This window comes from Mus musculus, chromosome 19 (genome assembly GCF_000001635.26).
Source record: "Mus musculus strain C57BL/6J chromosome 19, GRCm38.p6 C57BL/6J".
NCBI classification, from domain to species: domain Eukaryota; kingdom Metazoa; phylum Chordata; class Mammalia; order Rodentia; family Muridae; genus Mus; species Mus musculus.
Window position 1 is genome coordinate 57,369,389 of NC_000085.6, and position 13,233 is coordinate 57,382,621.

Genomic DNA, 13,233 nt, shown 5'->3' on the forward strand with positions numbered 1-13,233 from the left:
GTCTGTGTGTCTGTATGTCTGTACATGTGATGTATATGAATAAGCATGCTTTGGTGTGTATATAAGAGATCAGAGTACAACTTCGGGGAGTTGGTTCTCTCTGGGGATTGAACTCAGGTCATCAGGCTTGCACACAAGCATCTCTGCCAACTGAGCAGTCTTGTTGGCTCTGCCCACCGTACTTTTTGAGACACTGTCTCTTACTGGAGCTGACTGATTGACTAGTCAGTGAGTGCCTGAGACCTACCTGTCTTCCTCTCCCACAGAACTGGGGTCACAGCCACAGCCATAGCCACAGCACCTGGGTGTTAGGGATCTGACCTCAGGCCCACATGCTTGGATGCCAGGCACCTTACCCACTGAGCCATCTCCCCCGTATCCCCCCAGATGTTTTAATTATTTCAAAAAGTGTAAGATGTTGGGATGGGGGTACATCTCAGTGGTAGAGCACTTGCCTGGCGTAAGTTAGATGCTAGGTTCCAGCACCAACATTTAAAAAAAGAAACAGAAGCGGGGAGGGAAAGAAGTCTTGGGTGTAGATTTTACAGAGTCCAGGGGAGGGAAGGGCAGATAGCAGAGTCAGAGTGTTCACGGTAAGGTTGTTCTCGGGCATCGTCATTAGTAGGAAAGAGAAGCTAGTGCTCAAGTAGGGGCTTGGCCTTTAGGAGGCTGGTGAACGGTTTGCCCATGGTAATGAGGCAGCCAGGATAGGCAAGTCCGTTTTAATCAGTGAGCAGAAAGGGTAAATATGGCGGATACAATAGCGACTCTTAAGGATTGGCAAACTATGTATCATTTGGCCCTTCTGGGCCACATAGTATCCTTTGCAAGTGTCATCTGCTGCTGAAGCTCCCACAAACATAAGCAATGGCCATTCCTTGCCGTGCCGATATCATTCTGTTAGAACTGAGGTGGGCCTCACATGCCCTGAGTGCTAAGGTTTGACAACCTGCTGTCTTGAGGGTTGTGCAGTCGCAGTAGTAAATATGCAGACGAGACACACATCCTTTAATGCGGGCCAAGTGAAAAAATGGGGTGGGCCACTTGGCAAGCTGCTGAGGTCACAGGTAACTCGTGTTTAAAGACAAGAATCCTGTGCAACTCCCTAGTAACTAAGGCTGGGGCGGCCCTTCACATGTAATGTGCGGTCTGCATGCACTGAGCACATTGCATCTCATCTGCAAAGGTATTTTTTTGAGACGACTCTCCTATTACTATCAGCTTTTGTGGTTTTTCTTCCCCCTTCTCTGGGGCTTTAAGGAAACATACATTCTCAAGTTAAAGGATTTTTTTTTTTTCTCTTTAGTTGGTAGCAGAAGTAAGTGTGCCTATTAGTTATTAGGGACAGGTGTGCTCTGAGTCAGGCAGTCTTGGGATAGAGAGAGGGTGGAGAGAAGGGGAGTCTGGTGATCGAGTAGGGTCTGATGTGGGCTGTAAACGTCCGAGCGCCTGAATAGGAAGCAGGAAGTATGTGCAGAGGTGCAGGATCCATGAGAGCTTAAACAACAGACAAGAGGAGACAGAGGCTGGAGCTTGTCTTTCGGGGGCAGTTTCTAGCTGATAACCGGTGAATATTCACTGACGGGCTATGTTCCAGGAAATGGATCACAGTTTCTAACAGAGATAGCCACACTATGAGCAAACCTCATGTGCGTGGTTCAGACTTTTCTGTTGAGTCGGGATGGGGGGGGGGTAATGTAGTCGCACATAGGAAGTTTAAAAAGGGTTCTTGAGTATTTATTTGATGAGTTTTTCTATTGTTTAGATGATAAAGCCCCAGTGACCGACACAAACATCCCATCCCACCTGGAACAGATGTTAGACATCCTGGTCCAAGAAGAAAATGAGCGGGAATCTGGAGAGACAGGGCCATGCATGGAATACCTGCTCCATCACAAGATCTTGGAAACGTTATACACCTTAGGGAAAGCCGACGTAAGTCCCTGCCCCTCTGTGTAACACAGGTGAAGCTCCAGGTGCCCAGTTCAGATATAGAGATGGGAATGGCGCGTGGCAGAGTGGGGGAAATGAGGGAGGTGGGATGTGTCTTGTGCAGCTATGGCATACAGAGAGAGAGAGAGAGAGAGAGGGCTTGCCAGTGCTCTGACCACACTCCTACTTAGCCACATAGAATCCCAGGACAAACATGAAGATAAACAAGTACAAGCTGCTCACAATCAAAAGGGTGAGAGCTCCATGAGAGTTGCGATCCAACAACACTGTTGCTTATTCTGCCATTCCCGGAGTCACAGTGGATGTCATGTAGATTTTAGGCCTAATGAAGCTTGAAAAAAAAATTGGAAATCTAATATTATTATAAATAGTGTCTTCCACCACCGCAGCATCACACCCATGCATCCCTAGTACCAGAGCAAGGGCATGCTCTGAGAAATGTCAGCTGGCTTTGTGCAGTGGACACCACAGTGTGCACAGGCCCAGGATGCCGTCCACCGCACAGCTGCATGCTGATATGACCTGCATTGTTTGAACTGGAGTTGGAAGTGACTGTAGAACCCTCCTCCAGCTGGAAAACTCAGTGGTTTTGTGAGTCTCTGTAAAGTAAAACACTAAAAGGGTACGATGGACCTTTTAATGACACATAGCTGCAAATCGTATTAAAGATGACTTCTTTTTAACAAAGTCTGTAATGCCCAGTTTATTTTGAGGTGACTTTAAGTTAAGTGCACTCTTCTCTAAGGAGTGAACCCTGTCCCCTAAGAACCAGGGCCGTACCCTTATGTTCCTAGTCCCAATTTTTGCAATGAGGGATTTTATAACACTAAATCCAATTAGTTTAATGTTTTAGCAAATGGTAGTAACTGTACTGCTAGCAAATTTGTTTCTGATAGAAGTGATTATAAATATCGTTAACATTTTATCTGCAAAATAGAAGGTAGTTGTTACCCTAAAAATAACCATTGTGCTGCAGATTAGACTCTAGACTGTTTGCACATAGTATTTGTGTGATGAACCTTGGGTGCACACATCTCCTGACCGTTTTAACTGTGGTCTGCTTTATCACAGCATATACAACTTGCCTGACTCAGGTACTTTTAATCCAGAGTGGTCATCAGGCTTGCTGCTTTTCAGTAGAATAGCTGGCATGCTATAAGACTTCCTAGTGATATTCTTTATAAGTCTGTGCCATAGGGTTCCTTTTTACTAACGTCTGCGTTATAACTTGTTCGCTGCTCTAACTAATAGAATATCCCCACGATCTAGCAGGGAGTCAGCTTTCATAGGCTCCTGTCCCAGCCTTGTGGTACCTGAAGTGCACACCAGCCTCAACAACACATGTTCACCGTGGTGTGTGTGGTCACAACCTCAGGTGTGATGTTACAGTCATGTTACACACAGTCATGCTACAGTCTCAGATGTATGATTGTGTTTCTAGAGGGCCAGTTGTGAATATTAATGGAAAATTTTTTATTCTGGCAAAATCATTAACTGGCCAGTGGCTTTGCCTTTGAAGGCGACTGTACTTACAGACACGGTTTGTCTTGTCCTGCTGCGAACATTTGCATATGTTCTGTTCTGTTTGTCCCGCCCAGTGCCCTCCAGGAATGAAGCAGCAGGTTTTGGTGTTCTATACCAAGCTTCTGGGACGAATCCGGCAGCCCCTGCTTCCACACATCAACGTACACAGGCCTGTGCAGGTATCCATTCCCCTGGCTTCAGATTAAAAACACACTGAATTCTGTATACAAGGAATTTTTTATTGTTTTCCTAAGAATAAAAATAATGGAGAAAATTATTGTAACATACCATGAAAATTTGCAAATATTTGGGTTTTTCTTATATCTCACTATGTTTATATTTCTCTGTAATGTTCTATACGTTATCACATCCCAAAGAGAATTTTAAATCTAAAAAGAAATTTTTTTTTGACAGAAATTAATTCGACTCTGTGGTGAGGTCCTTGCAACGCCAACGGAGAATGAAGAGATCCAGTTTCTCTGCATCGTGTGTGCAAAGCTGAAACAGGATCCCTACTTGGTCAACTTTTTCCTGGAGGTATGTGGCGCTGATCTGCAGCTCATTAGAAAATGAAATTAAATCCTCTGGAGCAATTCAGGTTTGCAAACTCTGCCGACAAGAAGCAGTGTTCATTTAAGATCAGTGTTTATTTCAACTGGCAGTGGTTATGTCATCCTGGAAGGAGAATTTCAAGGACTGCAGTTGAACCAGATAGGGCAGGGCTGAGATGAGACGGCTGAACATCAAGCTGAGGCTCTGAGGGAGGAGGCTTAGGGGAGGGGGAGGGAAAGGACAGCAGATGCAGAGGTGGGCAAGCTGAACAGAATCTCGAGGTGCCAACAGCTTTTTTTCCCTTTTGGATGCTGCAGTATTTTGTACTATCTTTATAGCCATAATCAAGGCATTGTTTTATTGATATTTTGAATTTTACTTACAGCTTAAGAGAGGAAAATAAACCAAGTCTGCTTTCTGCTTTTCTTCACTTTCTTTTTTCCTTTAATCTTTTTTTATTTTTATTTTATTTTATTTTTTATTTTTTATTTTTTTTGGTTTTTCGAGACAGGTTTTCTCTGTGTAGCCGTGGCTGTCCTGGAACTCACTTTGTAGACCAGGCTGACCTCCAACTCAGAAATCCACCTGCCTCTGCCTCCCGAGTGCTAAGATTAAAGGTGTACGCCACCACGCCTGTCTTCAATCTCTTTTTAAAAATAATGTCTACATATCATGTGTGCATGTGTGACAGAGTCCCTCCCCAAACCTGGGGTTCAGCGATTAGGATAGACTGGCTCCCAGGCGCCCCCGGGAGCTTCCTGTCCTCGCTCTGCCGGGTGCCAGGACTCTCAGCGAAGCCTTCATGCTTGCAGGGGAGGTGCTGACAGCACAGCCAGGCCTCAGCCCCTGTCTATTTTCTTAGCAGTGTAATCGTTGAGGCATACTTTAGGAAAAGTGACTTTGCCATCAGCAGTGTTTGTGGTCACCCACGGTTTCAGGGCATTGTGAAGTTTTTAGTTTTTCTTAGAGTTTGACATTCTAATATGTTGGTTTCTCTTCTGCTATTGAGTAAATAATTGGGGGTCCTATCTGCAACATTCCCAGCAATGAGCAGGCAGCTCAGCTGCAAAATTTCGTGAATTTATTAATTTTGTGCGTAGTACTCTGGCCAAGAAACGCCTGTCTCTGTTCCTGTTAACAAGTGCAGTCATTATCTTGTCTTTCAAGTTTGCTTCAGAACGCTTGTTAGTCAAGACTATGCCTTCCTAAAGATGTTACTTTGGCTGCATTTCAGTTCTTTTATTCTTTATGACTAAGAAAAAGTTAGTTTAGCTCTGAGATTTCTTTACCTTGCTTGTGTTTTGAGATAGGATCTTCCTCTGTGGGCCCAGGCTGGCCTTTAGTTTGGTGTTGGGGGAAATATTAAAAATGAACTGTCATATTCCTGCGATTGTTCTGGAAACTCGTTGTCCCAGCGGCCTGGCCAGCCATGCACTGGCAGGCAATGGTCGACCTGTTTTTATCTCACGGAGACTCTGGTCCGGAGCTCCTGACACGTCTCCACCCAGTTCGCTAGATTCCCACTGGCGGGTCATTACCACCCCAGCCCGGTGCTTCAAAGCCCCCTCGGCCTTTGTGGTGCACATCAGGCGAACCTTTCTGTCTGGAACCCAGTCAAATAGCAGCGAGAAGAAAAACACCACACAAACTTAGCTCAGAATCAATGGCAACTCAGTCTCTGGGAGCAACAACTAAAACTTAACCTTGTAAGCCCTATTAAATCTGATTCCTCCGGTGGCGAATCCTGACAGATCCACCATTGAAACCAGGAGACACTAGTAATTATATCTGGGCCTCATGCTATCCCAGTCCAAAAGGACCTAGCTCTTCTTCCTCTGGTCCCCTCTCCTACCCGGAAGTCCCGCCTACTTGCTCAGTGATTGGCTCCTTTATTCATTAGGGGATTGGTTCACAAGAAGTCACCTGAGTGTGACTCACTCCTTGTCTACATCCCTCACAAGAGAGCTGAATCAGCATTAACATACCAACAACACCAGGGCCCGTCCATGACAGTTTGGGGAGCTCTTTCTGCCTCTGCCTCCAGGCCTGGCTGGCTTTCTCTTTGAGACAGAAGTTCACTCTGTAGCCCTGGCTGGCTAGAATTCTCAGTGTTGTCTAGGCTTACTAGTGTGGCCGCTACTCGTGGCTGGGGTTTTCTTTTCAAAGTTCTTTCTTCTTCTTCTTTTTACTGTTGTCTTAGACACTTAGTAGTTTAGAGACATGGATTTAGCCCCAAACTTATCTGGAAACCTCTGAAACCTGTCTTATGGATTACATCGACCAAAAGCAGAAAATCCACAGGCTCTCGTCTGTCAGCCGTGAGATGCCAGTGACACAGCTGTCTTTGGAGAACCATTTACACGCGGAACACATGTCTGTTATTCAGACAGCCGGAGCGCTGAATCCATCGAAGCCATCACTGCCTCTGAGTTTGAGAATTGCTAATGTGCCTCTTATTCCCTCCTGTTGGTCACCTTGTGTCCTGCAGTCCATGATTCTGCCTCACTGGTCAGCGCGTGACTGATCCTCGATGACTGACAGCCTGTGGGAGGCGGGGCTTTACTATGGATGGTAACCATCGTTACTGCCCACCACTGCCTTGCAGCTCTCCAGCCCTGCTCCTCTGAAACTGTCCCTGTAACTGGTCGTTACAGGCATCTGCTGTGTTCAGTGCATGTGGTAGGAGAGTGAGAGCCAGCTGCTGCCCTTCTGATGAACAGGGCAGGACATGCGTTCAGGTGGCGTAAGCTGAGAACCAAATGGATGCAAAAGAAACTGGAGAAGTGTCCTTAGAATGGATCAATTATATCTGCTCAGGGTCATCAGAAAGACTTCCTGGACGAGGTCATCTTCCAGATGGGCCTGGAGAAATGCTCACATGGAAAGGAATGAGCATGTGCGGGAAGCAGCACAAGTCGGGATGTGAAGAGACCGGACAGACGAGCTGGGACTGGCTGTGGCACCAAATGGCTCATGTGTTCTTGTCACTTGGAGCCACCAATGAATTTTAGCAGGGATTGTTATTATGCGGTCAGATCTGGGCCTTAATACCTGACATTTCAGGCAGCATTTTAGAGTAGATTACTTTAGGGAGAGACGTGTGGGGGAGTGGGAAGCAGTGAGTTGAGCTGAGTGGGCCCCCAGTCTGCAGTGTCCGTGGCAGGCTCAGAGTGCTGCAGGATGCTCATGTGTGGATACTGGAAAGGCCCTTGGAATGTGGGATACAGAGAAGTGATGCCAGCGCAGGAGCAAAGCAGGGGAGCCTGGAGGAGCCTGCTTTGAAGAGATGATGGTATTTCAGTTCTCCTTACCTGGAGCTGTCCTGATGCCCATATGGGTGTAAGTTCTGGTATCTGATGTCACTGAAGTCTTGGTTTAAGAGGCTTGGGAGTTATCTGCACACATGATACCTGTGTTGTCAGGAGCTACCCAAACAGATTTGTCGCACCAATAAGATCCATCCTCGAGAGGAACGGGAAGCACACGCAGTATGGCCGTAGTTCATCACGCAGGAGCTAAGTGCGGATTCCCTGGCTCTGCCTCCGTGTTCACATTCTGTAGTCCCTAGCACCTGTCTGTCTTGTTGGCCTCACAGAAGACCATGATGGCAGCCTAGCGAGTGGCCTTCCTTCTTCTGCACTCTTCTTGGACACAGCAGTTCTGACAGAATTAGAAACTGAGAGGAAAATGCCGCGCTTGCTCTTTGTAATTAAACAGTGTGTTTGGTGCACGTGTGGCAGGCAGGCACACGCCATGGTGTGTGTGACCGTCAGAGGACAGCTTGTGGGAGCTGGGCTGCTCCACTGTGTGGCTCTGGGATCCAACTTAGATCATAAGTTTGGCAGCCAATACCTTTGCTCTGAGCCATCTCACAGGTCCAAGCGCTGCTCTTTTGTAAAGTACGGTATGCTGTAGACTGTGTAGGGAATTGGCAAGTCGTTCACTACATGAGTTGTTTGGATTGTGTGGCATGGTCTCACCTGTCTCATGATTGGCCTGGTGATCCTCATACAGCAGTGGCAATGTTTCTAACAACTGTGCCTCCATGGCGTCGTCAGCACGGCGAGCCCTGTGGAGAGGCTAGCTTCCAGTGAACTTTACCCTGTGAAATTGCATGATTTCCGTTGTCACGTCAAGTAGGAAGCTAATGATTTGCTCCAGTTAAGAATCTCTTTGTGTTTGGGTGTGAGGATCAAACAAGTTGTGGCCTCAGACACAGATAAAAATGTCCTAGGGGTAGTTTCTTGTGTTTTCCCAAGCAGAGGTAAAGGAAAAAAACCTCAGAAAAAGTTCTGACAAACTGAAGAAAATTTGAGGTTTTTTTTTTGTGTGTGTGTGTGTGCATGTGTGTGTGTGTGAAAACCTCAAGTCTAATGCTGTCGACCTTTGAACTTGTGAGTTTTGGCCTCTCCTCCATGACCCTAGCAGGATTAACATGGAGGTGATGTATCTGTAGTCACAGTAAGCCCAGTACCAGTGCTTTACAGTAGTCAGAAAGTTATCACTAAGGTTGGCGTTGCCCGGGCAGGGGAAGATGCACGCGTTTAGTGTGGAGGGTTGTCACGTCTCAGAGGTGGCCTAAGTCTGTATGTTTTCATTTCATGTAACACTTGCCACCCCTGCCATTAGGCACCGGGAACACTAATCATAGAAAAATCCAAGCTGGGCCCGATGCACAGGTCTGTTACAGCTGCTACTTAGAAGGCTGCGGCAGGAGGATTGCCATCTCAGGACCTGCCTAGACTACAAGAGAGGTTCAAGGTTAACCTGAGCAATTAAATAAGGCCCTATTTCAAAATAGAAATTGAAAGCGTAGCTCAGTGGTGTGGTGCCGCATTGCCAAGCATGTGTGAGGCTCACATCCAATATCCAGCACCATGGCTATTCTCCCTTCCCCCCACCCCTCCGCCCCCAAACCTGTTAGCACCAGAGATGATTCTAGAGGCGGACAGAGAGCTCATTTAGCTGAACGAGGCCCAGGCCGTGGTTCCCAGCACATCACCAGAAAAGAAGGCAGGGAGAAGGGAGGCCATTTAGATGATTGCTGGGTTTTGGTCATTGGAGGTGGTAGCTATGTGGCATGATTTCTGTTCTGGACATGACCCTCACAGAGACACACACTTCTTTTCAGAACAAATCAAAGTCCCTGGTGTCCAGAGGAGCTCTGAGTGTCATCTCAGAGGATGGCCCAAAAGGTCAGGACCCGGGGTCAGGAGACGTCAGCCAGTGCCAGCAGCCCCAGGAGCTGTCAGGTGCTACTGGGGTGGAGCCCACGGAGTCGGAGGAAGAGCCCCCTCACCAGATGGATGACCTGTCTGCAAGCCTAGATGACCTCAATGTCACCTCACTGCCGGAGGCCTCTGCCGTCCGGCCAAACCAGGACTACAACTTAGTGAATTCTTTGTTAAACCTGACAAGAAGTCCTGTGAGTCAGCTTCCTACTTCCTCCCACATGATTTCGATACGTATTTAAAGTAGAAACACATTTATTCTTCCTTTAATGAAAAACACTGAGTCCTTTTACGTTGAATTTGACAAGTTCCGTGTGCGTTCTTTCTTAGGACGGCCGGATAGCTGTGAAGGCCTGCGAGGGCTTGATGCTCTTGGTGAGCCTACCGGAGCCTGCGGCTGCCAAGTGCCTTGCTCAGAGCACCTGCCTGTGCGAGCTGCTGACCGGCAGACTCACCTCCCTGTACAAGGCTCTACCTCAGTCAGTGGACCCCTTAGACATTGAAACCGTGGAGGCAGTTAACTGGGGGTAAGTGCTATTCGTTCTGTGTTCATTCTATGAAGGTGTAGCAGTACCAGGGATCAGTGAGTGGGATATTCTCATCTTCAGTCACTTAGTGGTCAGGCTGGCCGAGCTCAGATACCCTTGCCTTTGCCTCAGGCATCATATTCTGCTTCTCAAACTCACCACATTGTTCTTATTAGAAAATAGGGCTTTTGGCTTAGCGAGGCAACTCTGTTCTTATAGAAGACCAGAGTTTGGTTCCCAGCACCCACACAGGGCAGCTCACAACCTTCAGCGATCCAGGGACCCACTCTTCTAGCTGCTGTGGGAACCTGCACTTACACACATTCCTACACATGCATGCACACACACACATACACACACACACAGACACATATACACATGTACACTTCTACACATACACACAGACTTGGCAATGCGGCACCACACCACTGAGCTACGCTTTCGATTTCTATTTTGAAATAGGGACTTATTTAATTGCTCAGGTTAACCTTGAACCTCTCTTGTAGTCTAGGCAGGTCCTGAGATGGCAATCCTCCTGCCGCAGCCTTCTAAGTAGCAGCTGTAACAGACCTGTGCATCGGGCCCAGCTTGGATTTCCATACAGTCACACATGTACACACATTTTTACACACATACATGCACATTTCTATACACACATTGCATACCACACATTTCTACATACATGCACATTTCTAGACACATACACATTGCATACACTAAATGTAAAAATCTTTAAGAGAATATGAATTTGCATAACATTTATAAATTATTTTAAAATAAAAGCAACATTAAGAACTATGCACAAACTTGCCACCTGTCAGCAGCCTAATGTTTTCTTTGTTTTAAAAATTAAATATTGATATGAATTGTTTGAGACTTTCCTATTGTATTCCGGCCATATTCACACCTCTCCCAACTCCTCTGAGATCTTCCCGGCATCTGTCCCCCACCTGCTCAGTAGCCCCTTTTGTTTTAAACCCACCGAGACCAATTGAGACCAATTGATGACGGCCTAATATTTTAATCTATTTACCTTTGCCACTCTCTCTGAAGATTGCCACGCTGTTTTGCTAATGTCCCACAGGCAGCCGCAGTTGTTAAGGTCATGAGCACATTGCGGGCTAGGGCAGAGGGAGCCTGCCTTGGCAGACCTTCCGTCCCATTCCTGCTCCTCTACTGTCTCTCGGCTGGCACCTTGGTCAAGTCCCTGCCGTCCGGACGGTCCTCTGCATTAGCCTCCTCCAGCTTCAGGAGTGAACTGATTTATGGCTTTTGTATGAAGGGACATCTCTTATCTGCGTCTCCCATAAGTATCTTCTGATTGGTACCCAGTGTTGCTCTGTGTATTGAATGAGCTCATTCAGGGGCCTCCTTTCCCTGTGTCCACACTTGCCTGGCCTCAGGTTGTTCTCTGTGTCTCACAGGTTGGACTCATACAGCCATAAAGAAGACGCTTCGGCGTTCCCGGGGAAGCGGGCCTTAATTTCATTTCTTTCCTGGTTCGATTACTGTGATCAGCTCATCAAGGAGGCACAAAAGGTTTAAACTCTTTGTTATTTATTGATAGTTCTTGTGTTTATTAAGTAAAACTTGAATCACTATTCCAAAAGTGTCTTAATTGTGCCTTGAGTGTCCCGCACAGTGCCTATAAACACTCATGAACTCTCCCCTTTGGAGAGATGTTACCTTATTGGGATCTTCACGCACACACACACACACACACACACACACACACACACACTCCCAGTTCTTAGTTTTGAGGGGAGTGGGGGTGGTACAGAAGCAAATGATGCCCTTGCACAGGACCCAGCTGGCTCCCAGCTCCACGTGGTGCTGACGTCTAGGGAGAGTTCATTGTCTTTAGGCCAAGTCCATTTATTGATGCTCACCTTCTAGACTGCTGCTGTTGCTCTCGCCAAAGCCATCCACGAAAGGTTCTTTGTTGGTGTCATGGAACCCCAGCTGATGCAGACGTGAGTGTCCTCTCACCTTGCAGAACTAGCCACGCTGTATCATTTCTGCCCACTGACCCCCCCTCCCTGTCTGCTCCTCCCAGCTCTGAGATGGGGATTCTGACCTCGACGGCCTTGCTGCACCGCATCGTCCGGCAAGTGACCTCAGACGTCCTGCTTCAGGAAATGGTGGTCTTCATCCTCGGAGAACAGAGGGAGCCAGAAACTCTGTCAGAAATTAGCAGACATCCTCTAAGACATAGGTTAATCGAACATTGCGATCACATATCTGATGAGGTAAGCCATGTTCAACTGTGCTGGACTTAGAGTCTTGGAAATGTTGGTTTTTTTAATGTTCCTGTGGTTTATTTTGTGAGGAGGAAGGGGTGGGATGGTGGGGAGGGATCGGGTGGTGGCACATGTGTCCCCAGGATTGAACTCAGGTAATCAGGCTTGGTGTCAGATACCGTTACCCAGAGAGCCACCTCAATGGCCTCTGCTTGTGACCGTTCAGATGGGTCTCTTTCACGTGGCTCTGACCCTCGAAGGGCACCTGACTGGAAGGTGCCCCTCAGCTTCCATGAACCTGGTTTCAGATCAGCATCATGACCCTGAGGATGTTTGAGCATCTCCTACAAAAGCCCAATGAACACATCCTCTACAACCTGGTCTTGAGAAACCTGGAAGAAAGAAACTATACGGAGAACAAACCTTCCTGCCCGGAAGACAAGGACGTGGTGGAGAACGGGCTGATAGCAGGCGCCGTGTAAGTGTCCGCTCTGTGGGCGGCGTCTCCCCAGCCAGGACTTGGGTTCTCTACAGGTGCATTGACCAATGCCTCCAGCAGCTTACCCACTCCCCGTAGATGGCAGGTGCTAAATATAAATACTCTTTGAGCTTTAGCTAAAGTAATAGTGAACCATTGAGATTGTTAGTGAAAAACGGTCATTTGCGTGTTAAATGCATTCAGTCCTGATTTCTTTGTATTAGAAAAATTATGTAATATATCTCAGAAACTAGCAGAAGACTCTTTTGGTTTAGAAAATATCATAATAAATGTTGTTTTTTATACATCATTAAATTAAACATAGAGATCTGGAGGAAGATCCATTATTTACTGACATTTCACCAGATAACACTCTGCCCAACCAAGAGTGGATTTGTTCACCCCGCACCAGCCCAGACCATCCCAAAAATGATGGCAAGACGGAAGTGCATAAAGTGGTCAACAGGTGAGCCGCGTGATTGTCGTGAGTGTGTCGCGTGTTTGAGCCGGGCTGCTCTGCCCTTAGGCAGTCCCAGGAGTGCACTGTGAATACAGGTGCTGCCAGGGATTTGGTGTTGATCATGGAGCTGGGGACAACAGTTGATACCAGGAGAAAAGTCAGTATTCATAGAGAAGTCATTTGCATTCAGAGCACTGACCAGTCACCATAAGAAGCCTCTGAGGTCAGCCTGCACTGTGACAGACGCCAGGGAAAAGTTACCGAGACA

At 47.1% G+C, this 13,233-nt stretch overlaps 1 protein-coding gene across 3 annotated transcripts in view; it reads left to right on the forward strand.

The window, feature by feature from the left end:
* Fam160b1 (family with sequence similarity 160, member B1) overlaps window positions 1–13,233 on the forward strand; it is a 28,672-nt gene that overhangs the window by 8,466 nt on the left and 6,973 nt on the right. The window contains exons 3-12 of one of the 3 annotated variants that reach the window (XR_001782586.2): window positions 1,766–1,935; window positions 3,552–3,656; window positions 3,892–4,014; window positions 9,161–9,454; window positions 9,591–9,787; window positions 11,212–11,326; window positions 11,684–11,760; window positions 11,844–12,036; window positions 12,336–12,505; window positions 12,872–12,971. Coding sequence is in view for 2 of the 3 variants with exons in the window: in NM_145505.4 (NP_663480.3) it covers window positions 1,766–1,935; window positions 3,552–3,656; window positions 3,892–4,014; window positions 9,161–9,454; window positions 9,591–9,787; window positions 11,212–11,326; window positions 11,684–11,760; window positions 11,844–12,036; window positions 12,336–12,505; window positions 12,831–12,971 (1,585 nt within the window). In the remaining variant the exon portion in view is untranslated. Of the gene's footprint in view, window positions 1–1,765; window positions 1,936–3,551; window positions 3,657–3,891; window positions 4,015–9,160; window positions 9,455–9,590; window positions 9,788–10,871; window positions 11,327–11,683; window positions 11,761–11,843; window positions 12,037–12,335; window positions 12,506–12,830; window positions 12,972–13,233 lie in introns of all 3 variants that reach the window. The other 2 variants (NM_145505.4, XM_030250920.1) reach the window with 2 other exon arrangements.